The 21,551-nt window shown below is 50.4% G+C and overlaps 5 protein-coding genes across 5 annotated transcripts; 2 read left to right on the top strand and 3 right to left on the bottom strand.

The window, feature by feature from the left end:
- Nucleotides 1-251: 251 nt before the first annotated feature.
- Nucleotides 252-2,579, top strand: P168DRAFT_310312 (uncharacterized protein). Its single transcript, XM_024839386.1, has 10 exons — nt 252-595; nt 649-752; nt 814-1,078; nt 1,138-1,168; nt 1,219-1,300; nt 1,361-1,398; nt 1,453-1,550; nt 1,604-1,998; nt 2,071-2,236; nt 2,307-2,579. The coding sequence occupies exons 1-10, from the start codon at nt 565-567 to the stop codon at nt 2,498-2,500; spliced, it is 1,404 nt and encodes a 467-aa protein (XP_024693354.1). The 5' UTR covers nt 252-564; the 3' UTR covers nt 2,501-2,579.
- A 146-nt stretch (nt 2,580-2,725) lies between these two features.
- P168DRAFT_251565 (origin of replication complex subunit 5 family protein) lies at nt 2,726-4,511 on the bottom strand (the record flags this gene model as incomplete). The annotated part of the gene is made up of 3 exons (XM_024834276.1): nt 2,726-3,874; nt 3,975-4,343; nt 4,425-4,511. 3 exons carry the CDS (start codon nt 4,509-4,511, stop codon nt 2,726-2,728), a joined length of 1,605 nt encoding a protein of 534 aa, XP_024693353.1.
- A 1,039-nt stretch (nt 4,512-5,550) lies between these two features.
- On the bottom strand, nt 5,551-9,148 carry P168DRAFT_317807 (putative RNA-binding protein; the record flags this gene model as incomplete). The annotated part of the gene is made up of 4 exons (XM_024840141.1): nt 5,551-7,593; nt 7,646-7,892; nt 8,086-8,522; nt 8,867-9,148. 4 exons carry the CDS (start codon nt 9,146-9,148, stop codon nt 5,551-5,553), a joined length of 3,009 nt encoding a protein of 1,002 aa, XP_024693352.1.
- Nucleotides 9,149-11,296: 2,148 nt separating this feature from the next.
- P168DRAFT_138445 (uncharacterized protein) lies at nt 11,297-11,758 on the top strand. The gene has a single exon (XM_024832743.1). It carries the CDS (start codon nt 11,392-11,394, stop codon nt 11,698-11,700), a length of 309 nt encoding a protein of 102 aa, XP_024693351.1. The 5' UTR covers nt 11,297-11,391; the 3' UTR covers nt 11,701-11,758.
- Nucleotides 11,759-11,826: 68 nt separating this feature from the next.
- On the bottom strand, nt 11,827-12,147 carry P168DRAFT_138444 (uncharacterized protein). Its single transcript, XM_024832742.1, has one exon. It carries the CDS (start codon nt 12,096-12,098, stop codon nt 11,916-11,918), a length of 183 nt encoding a protein of 60 aa, XP_024693350.1. The 5' UTR covers nt 12,099-12,147; the 3' UTR covers nt 11,827-11,915.
- Between the last annotated feature and the right edge of the window lie 9,404 nt (nt 12,148-21,551).

Here is a 21,551-nt window from a genome sequence, read left to right as displayed (position 1 = left end):
GTATCACCCATGATGGTAAGAGGGACGGATTGGTATCTTATGTAAAAGTCAAAACCTCATGCAATATCGACAAGCTATCTGGATCTAACCGAGAGATGAAAGTAGAGTCAAGACATAAACCACCTGCAGTACCTGTTGAGTAGGAGTTGTAGATGTAGATATCCCAAAAGATATGCTGAGATAAGCAGAGACGTCATCGGCAAAACTCGCCCACGCGCCAAGCATCGTCGCCAATCCATCCATCCACCTTCCGCCTTTGTTTGACATGGACGATGGGTCAGATCTCACCATGTTCCTCTGATTTACACCATTTTGAACTGAACATCCCATGAGACCTATAGAATTGTCAGATTGATCATCTATTGACTCGCTGGGTTGCTGCATGATCGCATCGCCCGTTCACGATTGCGACTACAGCGTACTACCACTATACATATTGCACAGCACGCATATCTTAGGCATCTGTCACGCCCAGACCCTCCATGAATCTATATCTGTCTATACTCAACAAAGCTATATCTAGCTTCCCCTAGTCTCGGCCACTCTGACGGCTGCCAAGCGACCATGAATCGAGAAATTCCTGGATTCTACTATGGTAGGTGTGCGAATGCAACCTAAGCCGTGGCTTGACCCATTAATACCGTCTAGATCCCGAAAAGAAAAAGTATTTCAAGGTTGAGGCGAGCCATAAATCCGCCCCTGGATCTAATTACTCCAAAGACGCCGTCAAGCGGAAACGTAAAGAACACGAGGTTGTAACCTGCATCTCAACACGAGATCCATCTTGTCTGCAACCCCACTGACGTCGCCTAGAAACGTCAGAGAAAAGTCCTCATCACCCAAAGGACTGCCAAAGAGAAGATCAAGAAGGCTGCCTTTCTGGAACATCCGTTCATCGGAGCCATACGCGAACTGGGCTATCAGCCCTCGTCCAATGGCTTCCGACTGGAGCAGCGGGGCTTGATCTACGCAAGCCAGTTCCGTCGGAATCGAGTGCACCAGTTTGAGCCGTGGCCAGATGATGAGTACTCCATCAAACATCTGCTGCGAAACAGACGCTCCGGGGTCCTGATTGCTAGTGAGTGAGACGGCTTTCATCCCCGGTGTCATTCTCTATTGGTTGCTGATCCGATCAAGGTGGCCACCGTGGTGGTGAATCTTCAGTCTCGTGAGCCAAACCTTTCGAAATTGGGTCACAGAGCATACTGACCGTCCAAGGGTATGCTTTCCAGACTGCGACCAAGGCAAATGGACCTACAACCGGACCATGGAACGGGTCCTCTTCAAAGAGCCATACAGGGTGCGTCCTATCTTTACCCCGCATTGTTGAATGTGGAATAGCAGAATTGACTGGGATTAGATCTCATCGATATCATTAAGCCATACCGGCTACCTGCTGTGAGTTTGTATTGTCATCCTCAGCTCCTGAACCTCTTATTGAGATGCTTCAAGAGCCACAATGGACAGTGGCCCGCGGGGCGACTCGTTCCTGGCACCACGAATGCTTCCCGACCCCGACGACGCCGGGGATTATCGCTGGCCTTCTTCTTGTATGCTGCCCCCTAACATCAATCACTGAACCTCATCAATAACCCATAACCAGCATTTTACTCAACTCGCATCGCCCTCACCCCTTCCCTATGGTGTTCAGCAGCATGCCCAGAGGGAACCACCCCCCGATTCGCAGTCGGCACATCGCAAGGCTTACACACGATTGAAGGATTCGCAAGTTACTGGTCTCTTTCCAAGAAACCATTTGCCAACGACGTATTGACAGGCAAACCAGTCACCCACCGCAAGATGGACTCCTCTCACGCCCTTGTCACCAGCGTTGAATGGCTCTCCTCGGACGTGATTGCCGGTGGTCTCCTAGACTCAACAGTCTTTCTGCACGACCTCCGCAGCGGAGGCACAGCAACCCGACTACAACATACGCACGCCGTCTCAAAGATCCGGAAAGTCGATCCATATCGAATTGTAGTAGCGGGTTTGAACTCTGTAAGCCCCTTCCTCCTATAACAAATCATCCCCCACATACCATCATCCCCATATAGCAAACTAACAGCCCAGCTCAAAATGTACGACATCCGCTACCCACCCAACGGCCTCCAACGGAACCCCAAACCAAACAACAAACAACACACCTCCACAAAACCCTACCTCTCTTTCCCAGACTACTCCCCCACCAGCACCCCCGACTTCGACATCTGTCCCGAGCTTAGCCTCCTCGCCAGCGGTCAGTCACATATACCCTTCCCACCTCAATCCCATCATCATCAACAACCCCTAACAAAACCAACCAACAGCATCCGACGACAACCGCATCCAACTCTTCTCCCTAACAACAGGCGAGCAGATCGCCTCCCCCATCTCCAAATACCAGTACTCGCAACCCATCTCGTCTATATGTTTTGAGCCCGGCGATGGGTGTCTCAAGGGTCCGCAGACGCCAAGTTTGCTGGTGTGTTCGCAGGCTACTGTTGATGAGTGGAATTGGTGATTGGGAATAAACCATAGCAGGAATGTAAATAGTCAATCCTACTCTGTTACATATGCACAAGGGAGGAATTGGATATGAGATTTTCTTTCTAGTAGTTGGTTTGTTCATTGGTTATTATATGTCGTTCTATATCCCCCGTATATCGAAGAGTAATGTCAATGAAAATAATCGAAAAGAATCGAAAGAAAACACCATCCATGATATCCCATGCAAGAAAAAAGAAAATTAATCCAACCCCCCCGCCAACCACTCCCCAACCTCAACCCCCACAGTCTTCGCCATCTCCCCAATCCAATCCCCCGAGACATTCACGCACCACTTCTCGCCCGCATCAGCAGACGTATTCCCACTACTCAGCCCGCCAGAACCGAGTCCCATGCGTCCACCACTGTCGCGCCCCGCGGCAGGGACGACGAGGCGCAGACGGCGCAGCGTAGCCAGCTCAGCGTAGATCGCGTCCGACATGGCGGCGAGGCGGACGGGGTTGGAGGGGGGGTTGGGGTCGACGGCGTGGTAGATTGCGACGAGGCGTTCGAGGGGGAAGGGTCTTGCTGTGAGGATTGTGGAGGGGCCTGTGATGCCTGCGGCTGCGGCGGAGGTTGTGGCTGAGGAGGTGGCGAAGGCGTTGTTGAGGGTGTGTTTTGTGATGCGGGTTTTGGTGCGTTTGCCCTTTTTGGGTGTTGAGGAGGAAGCCGTTGCTGCGTTGCGGGCGTCTTCGGCTTGCGCTTGGGAGAGGACTTTGAGGCGGCGGCGGTGGTGGGCGCGCTTGTTTCGGGCTGAGAGGGAGGAGGAGGAGAATTTGGAGAAGAAGATTGTATCGAGGCGTTGGGGGATGTGGGAGGCGAGGTATGCTGATGTTAGGATTAGGGTTGGGAAGTAGGGGAGGGTGGGGAGGGGAGATGGAGCTAGAACGGCTGCTGGAGGTAGCTTGGTGGTGCCGTTGCCGGAGAGGGACGATTCGTCTGTGACAATGTGGTGCACGAGCGCCGACTCGCCCTGATGGCGGAACATAGACCGGTTCTTGACCAGCAGTCGCGCAAAGTCCCACTCCCCGATGTTGCCCGGGGGTGTCTGGCCGTCGGTGATGGGAGACACGAACTGCGGCCAGAGTCTCTCGCATATGGAGCGGAAATTAGGTATGGATGCCACTGTAGGCCCGACTAGCGAGTCGTAGATGGCGTACACGAAATGCGGGTAGAGCCTGGATGCGACATCCTCCGCGAGCCCTGTGGCCGGAGCGCCCAGGTGTAGAATAATCTTCGCCGCTTCCACTCGCGTGTACGGAGGGAAGTTGATATGAGGAACACCGGCGGAGTGAAGAAACAGCGGGCGCGGCGTGGTGCTGAGGATGAAGACGACGCATAGCGAGGGGATCTTGAATGCCAGCACGTCAGCTATAACCATCCAAACTCGGCCGCGGTACAACTCATCGTGCTAGTATTTAGCCCAAAGTCATAAACAGCAATGAACTCACCATCTCCCCCAGCCTCGCCAAAGCAGGCAACAAAGTATACGGCGCCTCCCGCTGCTTATCGATGCCATCCAAAACGAGCACGAACTTCCTCCCGGGCCTCGAAGCAAGACACTGGCCCAAGAGCACAGCCAGCGTACTAACATGCTCACACCTGCCCTTTCCGAACGTCTCCCACTCGCTCTTCAAACCCAACGCTTCCAGCGCAGCCCACAATATCTTCGTCAACAGATGCCGTCCCGTGATACATTCCGAGCTGCGCACAATCCCGTGCGGCACGTCGAGGGCGGAGAGAACGGCGCGGACGATGGTCGATTTGCATGTTGCCGATATACCGTGGACGACTACCGTAGATGGGCTTGGGGAATCATCCTAACCGATCACAGATGAGCTGTTAGCTACATATCGGGTTGGTTTTCGGGGACGAGACAAGATGCCCGGGAGATCGCGTACCCCGAGCAGGTTGGCAAGTTGCCTGCTTTGCAGCTCTCGACAGGGCCATTGCTGGCTCAATGACCGCGTAACTTCTGCCGGCAACATATGGCGTTCACTGTGGACGACTATTCCAGCATATATGCTTGAGCTTTGAAAGTGATCGGCGCACTGGATCTGTGAGCTCGCCGAGGTCTTATCGCCAACTTTTCCGGGGCGGACGCGCGTGGTCACATGTTGTCCACGTGACTTCACCTACATAGATTCTGGGCAAGGCTACTATGTCTTTTCTATGGGCATTGCTTTCTACGTAGCTCTCTATTCTATTGTTGACTCTTTAGAAGATTTTGTTAAAAATACTTGATTGCCTAAACTATGGGTACATCTATTCTACCTAATTCCATGCGAAATGGCAGTAGTTAAAACGTCCAGCCAGAGACATCCCAAGATGTGAGATATGGAGAAAAAGATGGTACAAAAAATTCGAGACCAACCACATCATCAAGCACGCAGGTAAGGTAAGTGCCTCAAAGATCATCTCCCAATTACCTTGGAATCGCGATGTTTCGTGAGATGCACATGACCGGATCCTGGCTCGGGGAAGCTCGCTGCAATCCAAACGACAAAGGGGAAATAAAATAAGATAGAAACACACTGTGGGGGCTAATAGAAAGGACGCATGTATTAAACAATGGTCTTGGAGCGATCCGGGACCGGGGGCGAGACCGAAAAATAAAAAGAAATTAAATCACAAGGGGGAAAACAAGGAAAACTTGGGATACAACCATCCATCTCATCCGTCTTCATCCGCCTTGTTTCCAAAGCGGTGCAAAAACGAGAAAAAGACAGGACAAGGGAGAAAAAAAATACAAGGCATATGCAAGATGGGTAGTCTTGGTCATAAACTGCATCGAATCGTCAAGATAACAGAAAAGAAGAACAAAAAAAGTGAACCAAGGACAACGATGCAAAACGGGTTGCTCGAAGATAGATATCCTGGTTATGATATCAAAAGATCAAAATCGGAATTACCCCAATCGGCTGGCGCGTCTCAAGGTGGCCGTAAGTCATGAAGATCGTATCATCATCTCAGTATGAGTACAAGCAATGGTCAGGAAATGGCGATCCAAGGCGCAGCGGAAACAGGTCAGAAGTAAGCGTACAGCTGACTCTGAGCGCCGAGATTGCCATTCGACTGAACAGCAGGAGCAAAAATACCCGGGTTGTCACCAGCCCCGCCCGAGGGGGTGTTTCCGGTAGAACCGTTGCCAGTGGCGGGCACAAAGTTCTGGGTTCCAAACTGGGGACCAACGCTGGGGACAGAGAACGGGGTGTGTTGATACATGAACGTTTTCTGGGATCCTTGCAGAGGTCCCGGGAGCTGGGACGAGTTCATCTCGTTGGCATCCACTTGGCCATTGGTCGCGGCATTGCCCCTCCCCGAGCCTTCGGCAGCCATCATCTTCCCGGAGATACGACGGCCATGAGGAGTCTGGCGGATCGAGGGCAGGATCGGACGCACGGATTCGATAATTTTGGTCCGAGTGTCGGCGTCCGCGAAATCCATGGCCGTCTGCACGACATAGTTCGCGAACGAGTCACGCAGCATCTTCTCCAGCTCGGCACCGGACAGCATCTCATCAATCATCAGACGGCGGACCGGGTTGTCGGCGGTGCGGAGGCACTTTTCGATGACATTGGAGCTGAATTTCTGCTTCGACAGGGCAGGGATGTTGCCGCGGAAAGTCTGACAGAGAGGCTCGGTGAAGGAAGGTTCAGCAAGATCCAAGATATATTGCACCACGTAATTGCCGAACGGATCCTGGACCAGAGCAAACGCGTTGGAGGTAATCTGGGCAATCAGGCGAGCTCTCTGGTCCCCAGAGGCATGGTCAATGCAGCGCTGAAGCACGCAGCATCCATGACGGTGCGTGCCAACGACCACGCAATTGGCCCCAACGGCGTCGTAGATGAACTGGGCATCTTCGGCAGAAAGGCGGTTCAGACACTTCTGGATGACATGGTTCCCGTTCAAATCCTGAACCAATTCCACGACATGATCCTCCAGAGAACGGATGACGGTCTGGGTCTGTTCAGGGGTGGAGATGAACTCGATCATTTTCTGCAGAGCTCTGGTACCATGCTGGTTCAGTGCAATCTTAACGAGTTGGGAAGCGGCATTGTTGATCAAAGCAGTCCGCTGCTCGTCATTAGAGTACTCCAGAAGTTTCTGGCAGAGATAGTTGCCGAAGGGGTCAGTCATGAGCTCCACAACGTGAACGTGAGTTTCATCGAAGATCAACTGGACGTGTTCTGGGGTACGCTCCTCGAGCTTCCTCTGCAGATACCGACAGCCATGCTGATCCTTGCAAAGGCCGTACAGCTCACCCTGGTAATGCTCAAGGGGGTAGTTGGTAAAGCGCGACAGCTGGGAAGATTCGTTGTCCCCGTTCCGACGGGATGCAGCACCCTTGGCCGGACTTTCCGCCAGGCGGTAGTTGCCGTAGGGGGGAAAGCCGCCGTAAGATGGGGCGGGAGGATAGTTCTGCACCTGGCCGTTCACCGGCACCTGATTATTCATGTACGCTGGCATGCCATATCCATAGAACGGGTTCTGGAAGGCGGGGAGCGAAGTCGGAGACATGGTGCTAGCACCCGAGGGGGCCGACGTCAGTTGGGGACCAAAGGGCGTAGCATTGGCCTGCAGGGTGGTTTGGGAGGGCCGGGAAGTGTGTAGTTTGGGTTCCTCCCTCTCAGGCGAATCCTTTTGCGGACGGGAGTTCACTGCATTCACAGGGATGCGGCCCAGGCTGGCATTGTGATGGTGGAATTGCTCAGCATGGGTTTTGGGGGGTGTGATGGCAGGGTTGAAGCCATCGCCCTTGACCGTCGGGAGATCATTGGTCGAGTAGGAGGACTGGAGAGACATGGGGCGGCTGGAGGCAGGGGTGATCATGCTTTCCTGGCTTCCCTCACTACTGTAGAGGATGTTATTCTCCAGGGAATGTCTGGCAGCGTGACGAGAGGCATTGGACGGGTTGGACTGGTTCTCGTTCTCAACACGGAACATGTTCAAAGAGTGCTGCGGCATGCTTTGATGGGTAGACCGGTGGCGATTGTGCGAGTTCCAAGTCTCCGGGTTGGGAGTACGGGAGTTAGCCAGGTCAAGAGCAACGGGGTTGGCAGACAGCTGCAGGTCCAGTCAGTCTCTTGTAGGGCTCAGTCTATACAGTTGGACTTACCAAGCCAGAGTCATCTCTTCTGGACAGAGTAGGAAACTTCTCGTCAGGGTCGGTCATCTTGAGGTAGGACTTGATGTCAGGGGTAGGAATTCGATCGTCTTCCTTGGGAGTTCCCGTGTCGTCTTCGTTGTGGAAGAGATACTTGGCGGCATTGAAGGAATCCAGGCCGGAGGAACCATTGAAGCCCGAGACATTAGGGCGTGCCTGAGAGCCCATCCCCGCGGAGGGCATTGAATAGCGGTGAATACTGGCAGAAAGTCAGTGAAACAGAAAAGGACAATGGTATGGACAAGCATTCTCCGCAGGGGTCACTTGAGTGATTCACAGTCCGCTGTAAGCCGCCAAGCGCGGAAGGCGGTGAAGGAATACAATACACCAGTGAATGGAGACGAAACAAAGGGCGGCAAAAAAAATCACAATATGATGAAGGGGTGACTCACGAAGGACCAGGTCGAAATGGAGAAGTGGGCTCCGGACCGAAATCTTCTTTCTCCGAGTTTCTACGAGACCCAGGCACCGAGTGCACCGAGAAACGACCAGCCGGCGGGTGAGAAGAAGTGTGGTTCATCTGCTGGCTTGGAGGGCTAGACACCTGGGAAGGCGCAAAGACGTTGAAGAACCCCGGAGAGGAGGTCACGCTGGAGGTCGAGAAGCGGGTGGGCCGAGTGAATCCAGCCGGAATGTGGTTCTCACGATACTCGGGAGGAGTAGTTGGCTCGCTGACCGGGCCCGACAAGCCCGCTTTGGCGAGATCCTTCGCTAGCTGGTCCATTTCATGCTTCTCTCTCTCGTGCTGCAGATCCAGGAGTTTCATATCTTCTTCGAACCTGCGTTTCTGCTCACGCATGTACTCTATATGCTGGCGCTTCTTCTCAAACTGGCATGGGGTCAGCTGAATTGTCGTGGGAGTGCGAGGCCAATGGCAAGTGAGGTAAGGGTGAAACGAGAAATGAAACAGGCGATGAAGTGAGAGTGAGGGGAAAGAAAGGTCAAGGTGTGGCAAGTTCACAATGACACCGGATTGAGGTGTCAATAGGCAACAGCGCCAATTGTTACAATATGGGATACCAGAGCGAAAGGCGACCTTTGCCCCATTTAACAGGGAGGTCACGCATAAGAGGGTATGTGAGAGAACTGATAACTACAATGCAAGCGATTGAAGGGGCGACAGGGCTTGTTGGTGTTGGGCGCAATGGACCATAACGGTTGCAGGACACTTACAGATGACAGGAGGTCTATGGGGTCCGGCACTTGAGTGACATTGCCGACATTGCCGACCTGATTTAGGTAGTTCCAGGACGAGAGCTTGCTAGAGTCCGTGGTAAATCGACGTTGGAGGTTCGCTCGGACATCGCCCGAGGGGCGCGAAAATGCGGACACGAAGTTCGAATGGCTAGGAGACAGAGGACTATAACCGGGGAAGGTCGATTCGGACGGAGGCGATCTGGGGGAGGGAAATCGCAGCTCGTCGAGGCGTTCACTAAGCCCGTTCTTGAAGGCCATGATGGGCGGCTATCTGTGGTGGGGATGTAAAGCAAACGGGACTAATATCATTCAACAGCCAAGACAGGTCAGAAAAGCGATCACGACATGATATAAGAGGGCCGCGGGAGAGCTCAAACGAGGAGGGGGGGTGGGGAGGTCGGGAGGAGATGTCAGGGGGAGGTGGATTATAAACAGCCGTGGCCAGCGGATTCCAAAGCCTAATATTAGAAAACACACGAGGCTAGGCTGGGAACCAAGGTACAAGGGAAAGACAAATAAAAAGGAAAAAAGCAAAAAATCCAAACAGAATAAATAAAATCAAAAGGGAAAAAAGAATTGAATAAATTAAAAAAGAAAAGCACAATCAAAAGAAAGAGGTGGTCGGCTGGCGGTGTGACTTCGATAACGGGGGGGGGGGGGAGGAGGAGAGAGAGGGGGAGGGAAGCATGTAAGGAGTCGGAGAGGGGCTGAGGGGTGATTTGGCGGAGAAGATCGCAAGACAGCGCAACGACTCACACACAATGAACGCCTCGAGAGTTTAATTTCCGGGGACTTGAATGGACGACGGTGGTCGCGCTTTGTTTTGAAGTCGCAAGTAAGGACTATGTCGAAGGAAATGGAGAGATATGGGTGTGGTTTTGTGGACGGAGAGGGGAGAGGGGGCGCGGTGCGTTCTGAAGATGCGGAGATCTCGATCAGTGGTGATTCACGCAGTCGGGTCAGGCACCACCAACCGGTTTAGGTTGTCGTAACTGCTGCTGCTGCTGCTGTTGCTGAACCCTACGGCCTCGGATCGAGAGCCAAGTGGGTCAAGAAGCCAGCGGATAAGAATAATAACACAAACGAGTGAAATAAGGATGGGGGGGGGGGAAGGAAAAGGATTGTTGTACAAATAAGGATAAGAATAAGCAGGTCAACCAAAGTCCAAGGAAGGAGGTGAGAGAGAGAGGAAAGAAAAGGCGTGAAGAGAGGTCGGGAGTTCCGCTGATGGTTGAGGAGTGGGAGGCGAGAGGGGGAAAAATCCAGACCAAATCAAACCGAACCAAACCAAACCAAACCAAACCAAACCAAACCAGGGCGGCGGCTGGGAAAAGCCAGCGGGGAGGCTTGTTCATTCGTTGGTTCTTTGGGCACTTATGGATTAGTTAGTACCTATTCTTTGTTGGTGCTTTGTTCATGTATTTTACTGGATGCGATTTGGTTGAATACCGACATATATCTTGGGTCTGTATGATCCATGGTTCCCAGTTGACTGCCTTATCTTATACCATCGATTCAGTGTACCTTGGTATATATTCTTATTGAACTGTAGATATTATCTATTATCTATTGAGTTTGTAAATATTGTCTATTCTCTCTATTGTTTACCTGTCTATAATTCTCTATTATTCTTCCTGTTGGTCATTATCGATGCTCAATATAATACAGTCAGACACTATACAATACATCCATACCAATTGTTCCATAGTATAGAAATGACACCAATCATGCTCAACAGGAATAACATGGTCATCCTCATCAGATAATCAGATCTACAGAGCTATCTCCCCCCGGGCCTCCTCAACGGCATCACCGTGCATCGATGCTAGTTGTCCAACACCCCATGCATCATCCCTTGTCTCTTTTCTATTCTTTGATTGATTATTGATCATTGTTATATTTCTTTTCATTTGGGAATGTAGTTGTACATATCTGTCTGCCTGATTTCCAAATACAATGCCTGAACACATTCGCGACGAGTTCCCTTTCTGGCTTGGCTGTCCATTTGACTCATACATCTATACCTCGCCAAGACACTACTCTCCTCTATCTCGATCCTGTGTGACAACACCGAATAATACTGTATCAAATACCGGTGGATCATTATAGCAGACCTTTCACCTTATTTACCACCACTCTTATACCATTCCATGGTGGTCTCTTCGGTGGAGATGTAATCTCAAGTGTATTATTCTCACCTCGTTCGCCAGTCCCTCAGAGTGAGCTGTCACTTTTCCTTTTTACATGACAGCCCCTTCCCGGATGATCAGCATTGCCTTTTGGACGGATCAAGACTGAATCACCTTCTCCACGAGCCCTCATTGGACGCTCCCCGTATCTGAACAAGGTCATTGCGATGGATCCATGATGGATGCTGCTCCTGCACGGCCTTGTTGGGATCGTGCTCTGTCCTCGAGTCGGAGACTTGAATAACAATACTAAGTAAAATGGAAATGAAATTGGGTGTTTAGGCTGCACTATGACGAAGCAATTTCAAGCTCATGATGCCCCACCCTCCATCTATCCTTATTATCTTTATTTGTATTTTACTCGATTTTTTTCGCCTGAACCTTCTCTCTTTTGCATTTCCACCCTGTTACCTTATTTTGACTTTCCGAGGCCACAAAGGATCGTCTTTGACAATTGGATACACTAGCCTATTCATTACCGTCTCGTGTCATAACAGAATGAACAAAAACCCCCGAGCCACAAAAGAGGCGGTCGATGTGCTGGTCGAGAGCGTGGCCGTCCTGCAAGTGTTTCTGCATCAAGTGGAGTCGAGGACCCAAACGGATTTAGAAAAGATGTGACGGCGGATCACGCCCTAACCACCGCACGTACCTGGAACCACTGACCATCACAATTCTGAGTTTTTTTATTTTATTTTACTTTATTCTATTGTAGTTTGTGATGCTTGTTATTGACATTTTTTAGCTATAGCTGTGGTGCAAGTCATCGTGTCTACCTATTAAACCAAAGTCATGATTACTGGAATTTATCGCGATATCTCACTATCAATCTGACATCATGCCTGGAATTGAATCAGCGATTTGATGCCCCAGGTTGGGAATCGGTCTGACCGAGTCCAAAAACAACAACAACAACAACAACACCAACAATTACAATATTGACCAACAAAACAGAAAAAGAAAAGACGAAAAAAGTCCATAAGATAATCATGATTGCATGCATGCTTTGGCAAAAGCATCCGAAACACCTTTTTACGGATTGCCACGCGCGAACCGAAGCGGTTCGCGGCGTGGTGGCGATGAGGAGTTGTTTCTACCTACCTACAGTGTACACCGGTGTCGTGACGGCGATGGACCTTTCAACTTACCGTATTTAGTTACCGATTGAGCAAGAGCTTAATACATTACCGATTACAGCAAGGGTAAGCGCAGCAAGGTGGTCTGGATCCATCCCAACAATTGCTGTGGACTGTTCTTTTTCCTTTTTTATAATATTACTTTCTTTCTTTTTTCCCGCTTCCGCTTCCATTTCCATTCTTTCATTCTCCAATCTCCATAACCCGCGCCATCGAATTCTGGAAAGAGGGGCGGGGGGGCCCTTAACCCTTTTGCTTAGTTTCGTATTGAGGCGGATACGTACCAGGGATTGCGGACAGCAAGGACGGGAACGAGTATCGGATATCCATGTTTTCGCCCTGCGGTCAACCATCCCGGTTCCACGGGTCTGACTGACGATTGAGTTGCTGCCTGCACTGTCTTGGAATTGCAATCCGCTGTCCTTGCAGAGAGGGAGGCTTTTTTTGGCTGACTGTCAGACTGGTCACTGGTTATGGGCCTTGCTGGCGGTATCATTCTACGATGTATTGTACCTACTACCTAGTCGTACTGTTTCTCCACGAACTCCTCGAGTTACAGTAATCCCGACCCACCCTCGTGCAATTACGATCCGGCTGGAGTTTCCCCTGGATTTGACAGCCTCTGATTGGCGCGGTGCGAGAGAAGCGGTGTACGACTTGGATACTGGAAGTAACTGGAGCCTGAAATAAACTTAACCTGGTCCCATCGCGTTGAATTCCACCATGAGCGCCGCTTTCTACCAATCGCCGTGCCGGATCTCATCTCGCCCTATCAGTCAGAATCCCCTCTTTTCGATCCATCAATTACCTACCTACCTTACCCCCACACAACGCCAGGCCAGTTGTTTGGACTAGTCGGGGGTCTGTGAGGTGCTGATACTGACTACTGTTAACGGCCGCCGGACGCAAAATTATCTAGCTACAGAACTAGTTACTACCGTCTATCTGCCACTGGTAGATAGGTATAGTACGATCGATATAGTATGAAATTGATACTTAAACAAAAGAGACAGCGGAACTAGTCCGCACGATTGAGTTAGGGAGTAAAACTAAGGGAGCAGAATTAGGGCACAGAAACCGTTCGCGTAATTAAGCCCCTCCATTAGCCTCACTGCATAGTGATTCCCGGGGTTGCTGTAATCCTGCACGGAGCAGTCTAGAGTCATAGTGCAGTGCAATTGAGTTGGAGACGCTAGACCACCCCACCACTAGATACCAATCATGTTTGATAGAGGCGCCAAAGGGGGATATCGCCGCCTGACCAAAGCCAATTACTCTGGGCCACTTTTCTCGCCGTGGGCTCTGGAAGCTATTCGTTCTTCTTCTTCTTCGGCTACGGGCTTGTGCCTAAGGTTAGTAGGCAGGTATGTGACGGATCGTCGTCCATTTGAGACATGGTCGTTGACTCGTTGTATCGTGATACAAACGGTGACCGCGGGAGGATGATCGATGTCTTGCATTCTTGATACGAATGTCTATCCAAGCCCTAGCTGAATTCTAGATTTAAGAATCCTGGTAGTCCCTCACCGATCCCGATGATCAAACTAGCTCGTTCGACGATGGTGGTTTCGAACGCTCGAGCAAGGTAAGGTAGGGCCACTATAGGCAATAATACCCAATCTAAATTACACTATCCTCCCCTCAATATCAGATCGCAACTTCACCACACCTTGACCGTCAATCTGTCCATCAATGACAATCGCTCATCGCCTTGCTGAACGTGGTATCTCACACACCCGGTGACCTATTCCCGGGTCCGGTCCCGGTCCAGTCCCTCCACAGCAATCAAGTTGATTGATTGATTGTCGGGCCTGGCCAAGCAGGGGGCAAAGCCCTACCCCGATATGACCTCATTGATCTCCGCGCTCCATCGGGTGCCACAACCGTTTGACTCAGTTGCCACTCAATCTAACTTCCTACCAGTCTAGCTGTTGGAGAACTTGTTCCTGTCAGTCTGGCATGCACCGTGTGAATGTACCGTTGAATAAAACCGTCCAATCCATAAACCAGACCATGTGATGTCCTTTGAACCGTGCATACAATGGATAACTATGTACTACATAGAACAGTGGATCCCGCGCGGCGGTATATCCAATGCGGCCATTATCGCTACAACATCGACAAACCAACCAGTCCATATAATTCCCCGACAGGAAATACATTCAGGCAAAGTACAAAAGAGAAAGGCGGGTGGGGGGAAGAGGGGGCGGCCTTTCTAGAATGCCACGCCAGGTGGCGAACAGGCCTCGAAATTGCGGTCAACACATTCCTCACCCCACAGACATCTGATCTGGCTTTCTCTGGGTAGACTAGAACGATGGTTTCCCCCCACATAGCCGTGCACGCATGCAAGCTTCGATGTTTCATTGATTCGATCCCCCTCTCGTCTCCATAGGTGAAATTTCCACCGAGGCGATTCCCGGTTGCGATTCCGGGCCGGTCCAGGTCGGACTATCATTTGCGCCAGATGCGCCTGTGGTTACTGGATAACAGCTTTGCTGTACATGAGGCCATGGTACTAAACTCTGATTCCAGTGGCGAATAAACTCAAAAAAGGATTAGATAGAAGAGAAACGTGTCAAAATTTCCCCATACCATATACAAGAACTGGATAGAATATCTTTGTTGCCCAACCCCGCAAGCTTGGCCTCTGATAGTCGACGCCGTGATAAGTCGCTCGGGGCATCAACCGCGCCGAGATCTTCTTTCCGCTAGCTAGCTGTCATTGCCTCAATCAAGGTCTAATCTAGGGCCTGGTTTAGACCTTGCCTCCCCCAGGAGCCGCCTCTACTAGATAACTAGTCCAAGTCCGAAACAAGCCGCTGAGCGGATCTAAACGCACTTGATACCTGGTATACACTCGCTAGGGGGGCCGAGCCCTTCCCCAACGGTCCCTAACTATGGTTGGTCATCCCCGTTAGGCAATCAGGTATGTAAGTATGTAAGTATGTAAGTATGTAAGTATGTCGTCTGGCAGCTCCCGCTACTGCAGTCGTGTAGACATTACCAAGCACGCGGGGGAGGTGACTCTGACTGTGTCGTGGTGCAACATCAGCGGTAGCCGGAAGGGAGATCCGGGATATGATGCACCTCCTAAGGTATACTATACTCACTCGTTGTACATGAGTTCTTACAAGCTACAGCCCAGTTCTCGAGTAGTAGCTCATTCCGAGCGCCGATGGCGTGTGAGAGACCACTCGGCCGAGGGCACGTATCACCTTGGTAGGCGGAGGGGAGTAGTAAGCTGCAAGTGAGTTGTACATACAGTGGGACAGAGCGAGCGACGGTCAATGCCACTGCACTACATCAGCCTCCCACTTGAATGGATACCTGTCTCTTGGGCCGGGTACTCTGGTTCATGAAATCTTCCGGCTGGACCTAGACTCGGGGTGGAGTGCGGGCTGAGCCTTATTGCCTGACACCGGGCAGATGGATGCTTATTGGGCATCATTTCTAGGCGAGTTGGAGGGTTGAGTTTGTTGGTAATTGTCTACCTGGTAGGTGTGTGCGATAAGACACCTTTACATATTTTGCAAACATCTTCAATTGGCTCTATCACTTGCGTATGGGTTATAGTGTTGCTTTGACCCCGTAGTTGATGTTGTGATGCGGGTGATGTTCGTCGTGATGCCTGCTGTGACGGAGCTGGGGATTGTCATGGAAGGTGTATGGATTCGGCTGTGACAGATTGTGATAGGAGAATTTAGTTTAGTGGTTCTTTCATGGAGGAGTCAGTCCTGCACATCTACAGAAGGAAGGTGGTATATACATGCAGCGATCCTTTCTGTCTGTTACAGATGTTGGTGCCTTAAACCAGTGACTGCTGGCCTTCACTAGGTAAACCTACTTGGAGTTTATCACAATTTACCAACAAAAATAGGATCTATTAGCAAGCTTGAATATTGAAAGTCTATTATTTGGGCTAATTGACCATGACTCAAGTCTAGTATAGTGTCCCCGTAGTTTGTTAGTCCGTTGCAAATGAGACTAATGAAATCAAGCCCTAATCTAGACCTAGACATCTTGTTATATACTAAGTGGAGAATGCCAAGGTCAACATCTTCTTGAGAAAATCATACACAACCCACAGTGGAAACAATAGAATTGTCCGGCAAAATACTCTGTTGATTTTGGAGGATGATGAGATTTACTGGTATGTTGAACTGCTGTAGATGTTACATTACTCGCCAGTGAAGCACCACGAGCAAGAAGGAGTCACTCAAGTCACTTGGACTCTTCAAGCATATTCACATATAGAGGGTACCTGCCAAGGCATTTGCAACTTCAAGCAGATTAAGATTAAACATCACAATCTACAGTACCTCTCAATTGACCTATCCCCACTTGTTTGTGGTGAATAGCGGGGGAATAACAACTCATCTGGCCTAAGGACTATCACTTCCTTGATGGTCAAGCAATCTGAATCACAATGTTAATCAACAAGCACTCTTCTTCTTCCAATCTGCCCCTCTCCCATGGAATGAGCCAAAAAGGCAGGTGGGGGTGGGTCAAGCGTCTCCATTCTTATCGGTGAGATGAGTGGAGCTGGTGTCTATCATCTCGATTATTTTCAGTGCCCCTCATGTCTATACTCCCAACCCCCTCACTAACATATTCACTGATGACATAGGCAGCTCCATTGGATCGGTTGTGTATTTCCTCATAGGCTCTAAGAAGTAACCACATCCATGATCAGCGTATGGTCCTCTGCAATGACAGACCATTATCCATACTGCATGATTACTAGTGTGATCTACAACTGCGACGAAATCGCCTTTTGGGCAGAATTCCAGCCAGCATTGACTCATAAAACCCCGCTGCATGAACCTTGTTAGTCCATATCCAATACCATAGCACGCACAATGGCACCATCGCCCGCCTGTCTCCAACCGTAGATGACTTCGGTTAATGTCGGGCAGGTGCATCTGTCACTCATTCGAAAACATGAGGGGTCTTGACAACAGGACATACCTGCAAGTTGCTGATCACTTTAGGCCTGACGGATAGGTACTGCACAGGTCATGGTGCATATAATTTCTGGTAATTCTTGTTTTGGTGCATATACTTCCGGGCTTTGACTTTGGGCGACTATATTCTCTGCGGGTACGCTGTTCTGGATCATTCCATAGATAAGATGGTTGACTATGCACAATCATAAGGATGGGCGGAAAAGTGAGGATGCAGGTTGAGGAGGACCAAGACACCGTCCTCCGAATAGGAGCTCCCGGAAGCCTGAGGGTTTCCACAATGCGGAGAATTTCATGTTAGGTATCTGGATATTGGGACAGCGAATGCGTATTTACGGCGACGCGCACAGTTTCTGTATGCTCATCAGCAACACACAGAACCAACAGAATTAATGGAGATTCTTATCTGACCTACTGATCTGATGGAAATCCGCGTATTCTTCATGCTGATATATGCTCAACAGTATACCCTACTTTGGCCCAGGACGATCGCACTCCCTCCGACGTTAGCTTCTTTGCGCCCCATATCATTGCCTTCGTCACCTTTTCAATGACCCTGGCGGTCCTCATAATATGAGACCACCATATTATTGGGATAGTATTCAGCTCCAATGGCTATGAGCACCGTCGTATTGGGTTATGCTGACTCGTAGAGGACCTCGGTAGGAGCCTGAACTAGGGCCTTGAACTAGGGCAAATTGTTGTACCATGACACTGTGCACTTGGCCATTATATTCTCTTCATGCGAAAAGGAACCATAAGTTAAAGACAATTATATAACAACTGACTATCCATACTGAATAGCACTACTTACTACACAGCACAAGTTGGTAAAAAAGCAAGTAAGTAAGCGTGCATATCGCATACTACCAAGTAGATGCTTGCAACCCCTCAGAGACCATCAGTATAAAGACCCTAACGATCCCTAATATCCACCAGCAATTGATCCCACTCGAACAAACTCCGTTATTTTCCCGATCCCCCACATACTAAGTATACACATCCCAAAGATCTCCAAGTGGACCAACCAAGCCCGAAGGAACAGACCGGCGAGATTAACACTCCTAGTATCTGTACCTAATCATGGCCTCACCAACCGGGCACAGGGAAGGGCCACTGACAGCGACACACGTGGCGGGTGAGAAAGACAACTGCCAAACACTTGAAAAGAAACAGTAAAAGTAAACAGAGAGAGAAATAATATTTAGACATTTTTTTCTCTGGAAAATGAACTAGTTTTAATGAAAATAGAAATAAAAAATAAGAATATCACGCCACACACTCGGTTCACGATATCTCGGATTACCCCTCTACCATATCTCCCAGACACGAAGACGCGCTTGTTCCTCGGCTCCTCTCTAGACCAACACAGGAGCAGGATCTCGCCCCAGCTGCTGCTTTTCGGCATCCGTTTGATGTGTGCTACCATTCCAAAAGCAGAAGTCATCAATATCCCCACCGACCCCTCTTTTTACCAATTCATGGCTACTATCCCAAGTATAGTATAGTCAACTGGATCAACTGCTGTGTTCTACTGCGATTCTTTAGGATCTAGCGCCCTTGTTGAAGGATGGGATCCAATATTCCAGTGCCAGGCAAGCTGGAGGTGGCCCTTTTCTTGGCCGCCAGCCAAGGGTATGACTCCATCGTACGACTGCTGCTCAACACCCCTCACATGAACCTGGGCTTCATAGATGAGAACAATCGCAGCGCACTCTCCCTAGCAGCGGAGGGAGGACACGACAGTGTCGTGCAATTGCTGCTGGAGAACGGAGGCTGCGGTGATATCAACCTGCAGGACACGAAGAGCGGCTGCTCCCCTCTTTGCTGGGCAGCCAAAAACGGCCACCAACTCGTTGTATCTCGACTGCTATCGCGTCCTGATACGGACTGCAACCTCCCTGACCTACATGGACAGACGCCGCTGTATTGGGCTGTGGAGAGGGGCGACCAGACAATAGTGTCGCTTCTGCTCAAGACGAACGCGGACCCTAACCTCGCGGAAGAAGGTGGAAAGACACCGTTGAATCTGGCAGTGGAGAAGGGTGACCAGCACATTGTGTCGCAATTGCTCCAGGCAAATGCAAATCCCAACTTTGCTGATCAGAACGGGGACACGCCGCTGTATCTCGCAGTAGAGAAGAGCGACAGGCCGATCGTATCACTGCTGCTCCAAGCGAATGCGGACCCCAACCCCGCGGATCAGGATGGGCACACGCCACTGTATCTGGCAGTGGAGAAAAAAGACCAGGCAACCGTGACGCTCTTGCTGCAGGCAGACGCGGACCCCAATATTGCTGACGAGGATGGCAATGTGCCATTGTACTTGGCAGTAGAGAGGGGAGACCATATGATGGTGCTGCTGCTTCTTAGAGGTGACGCAGACCCCGCGATTAAAGACCCCCATGGACGAACGCCGCTACTGTGGGCAGTCCAGAAGGGGCACGAAGAAGTTGTAAAGTTGCTTCTGCGCACTGGGAAGGTTGATGTCGACGAAGCAGACGATGGGGGTCGAACGCCCCTGTGGTGGGCGGCCCGCAATGGATCCTTACCAATAGTGCGTCTGCTACTCCGCCATGAGGCCAATATCGAGACACATCCGCCTGCAAAGGGTGACGGAGAAGAGAAGGGTCAAGATGGGACCCCTCTCTACCGAGCAGGTCGGAGGGGGCATATTGACGTGGTTAGATACCTGCTGAAGAAGGGGGCCGATATCAACTCCCCTTCCGGAGACTTGGGTCTCCCCCTGTTACTAGCATTGGTGATGCACGATAGAAGCAAGAAGGGCATGGCGATACTTCAGCTGCTTCTCCAAAAGGGAGCCAACGTTAACGCAAAGGACAGCAGTGGTCAGACCACCCTCCACATCGCGGCCAAGGACGGCGACGAGGAGCTGATGTCACTGTTCATCCAAATGGAAGCCCTGGTAGACGCGACCGCCAACAACGGCATGACACCCTTACACTACGCTGTCAAGTACGGGCACACTAGAATCGTTGAAATGCTGCTCTCTGAGGGTGCCGACCCGGAAGCCCAAGTAGAAAACGGGGACACTCCTCTCCATCTCGCTGCAGCCGCCGGTGACAGGCGACTAGTTGCCTTATTCGCAGACAACGAAGCGGACATCAACATCACGAACTTCTCCGGGGAAACGCCGCTTCACAAGGCCGCTGAACATGGTCATCGAAAGCTTGTGGACTTCATCCTTAGCAACGATGCAGATATTGACCTACAGGACGACTATGGGCAAACCGCCCTGCACAAAGCAGTCTGCTCGAAAGGCCATGTAATGCGGCTGTTGGTCAATCGAGATGCGGACATAACGATCAAAGATATGTACGGACAGACAGCACTCCACAAGGCTGCTGAAGCAGGCTTAAAGCATGAAGTCCAGTTCTTACTCAGTCACGGTGCTGCAATCGAGGCCAAGGACAACAAAGGAAACACAGCGCAAGATCTAGCTGGCCGGGCAGGTGCAATAGATGTGGAGGAGCTCCTCGGTGCAATGACTCTGGTAGAGAGTGACGAGTCACTGGACGAAGCGTGACAAGGCTGGTCAGTAATTTCTGTGCTTGGAGACTGAGCCGAAATGGTCAATGTACATTGTCTTAGTATATATACTGATGTAGATACAAAGTATAAGTTCATTTCTCACGGGCCATATAAACTTTTTCCCAATTCCGACAATGACTGCAATTAGGGCTCATTATGCGGTCACCTGAGAAAAACTCTCGTCAGTCACCGGAAATTTTCTAAACTCTCTAATCTCCTTCTCTTTTCTTAACACACTGCTCATATTCTACTGACTCTGACTTTAACTTTAGCATCCGAACTACAGCTTCCTAATTACAGCTTCCTAACTATAGCTTCCTAACCACAGCTTCCTAACCACAGCTTCCTAACTACAGCTTCCTAACTACAGCTTCCTAACTACAGCACCCTAACTCCACCGATTCTCTAACCAAACACACAGCACTACAGAAAAACCCAAACCACGACCAGTGTATTTCCACTTACGCAGCACATCAAACACCGGAACCTTTAGAATCGTCCATACTCTTGACCTTCAGCCTCCCAGTTGCATGTCCCTACCCTGGTACGTCTACTACGCCTAACTTACCAGCACATAAACGAGAAAGAATCGATTGATCAGTGGACTCGGAACCCAGCTTTAGACGACATAACACTACTATTTATCTCAAGGGCCGCTTCTCTTTACTAGAGAAAAGGGAAGCAAATCGAATGTCTCTCTCTGACTTGCCCCTCCTAAGTACACCTCCGTATTGTGCTGAGCAAGAGCTTACGCTAAATGATTCCCAGAACCCCTCTTCACATTTGAGCCACTACAAGCGTGTTCCCTATCGTCAAC

The sequence above is a fragment of the Aspergillus campestris genome, assembly GCF_002847485.1.
Source record: "Aspergillus campestris IBT 28561 chromosome Unknown P168scaffold_5, whole genome shotgun sequence".
Classification (NCBI taxonomy): domain Eukaryota; kingdom Fungi; phylum Ascomycota; class Eurotiomycetes; order Eurotiales; family Aspergillaceae; genus Aspergillus; species Aspergillus campestris.
Note: the sequence above shows the minus strand (reverse complement) of the source record. Positions and strands in the feature narration are given on the sequence as shown.

Bases quoted from the DNA above. Each gene is read 5' to 3' on its own strand.
- P168DRAFT_310312 (XM_024839386.1), top strand. From the start codon at position 565: ATGAATCGAGAAATTCCTGGATTCTACTATG. The intron at 596-648 runs GTAGGTGTGCGA...AATACCGTCTAG, and splicing joins AATTCCTGGATTCTACTATG to ATCCCGAAAAGAAAAAGTAT. The intron at 1,999-2,070 runs GTAAGCCCCTTC...CTAACAGCCCAG, and splicing joins TAGTAGCGGGTTTGAACTCT to CTCAAAATGTACGACATCCG.
- P168DRAFT_138445 (XM_024832743.1), top strand. From the start codon at position 11,392: ATGATGCCCCACCCTCCATCTATCCTTATTATCTTTATTTGTATTTTA.
- P168DRAFT_138444 (XM_024832742.1), bottom strand. From the start codon at position 12,098: ATGCTTTTGCCAAAGCATGCATGCAATCATGATTATCTTATGGACTTT.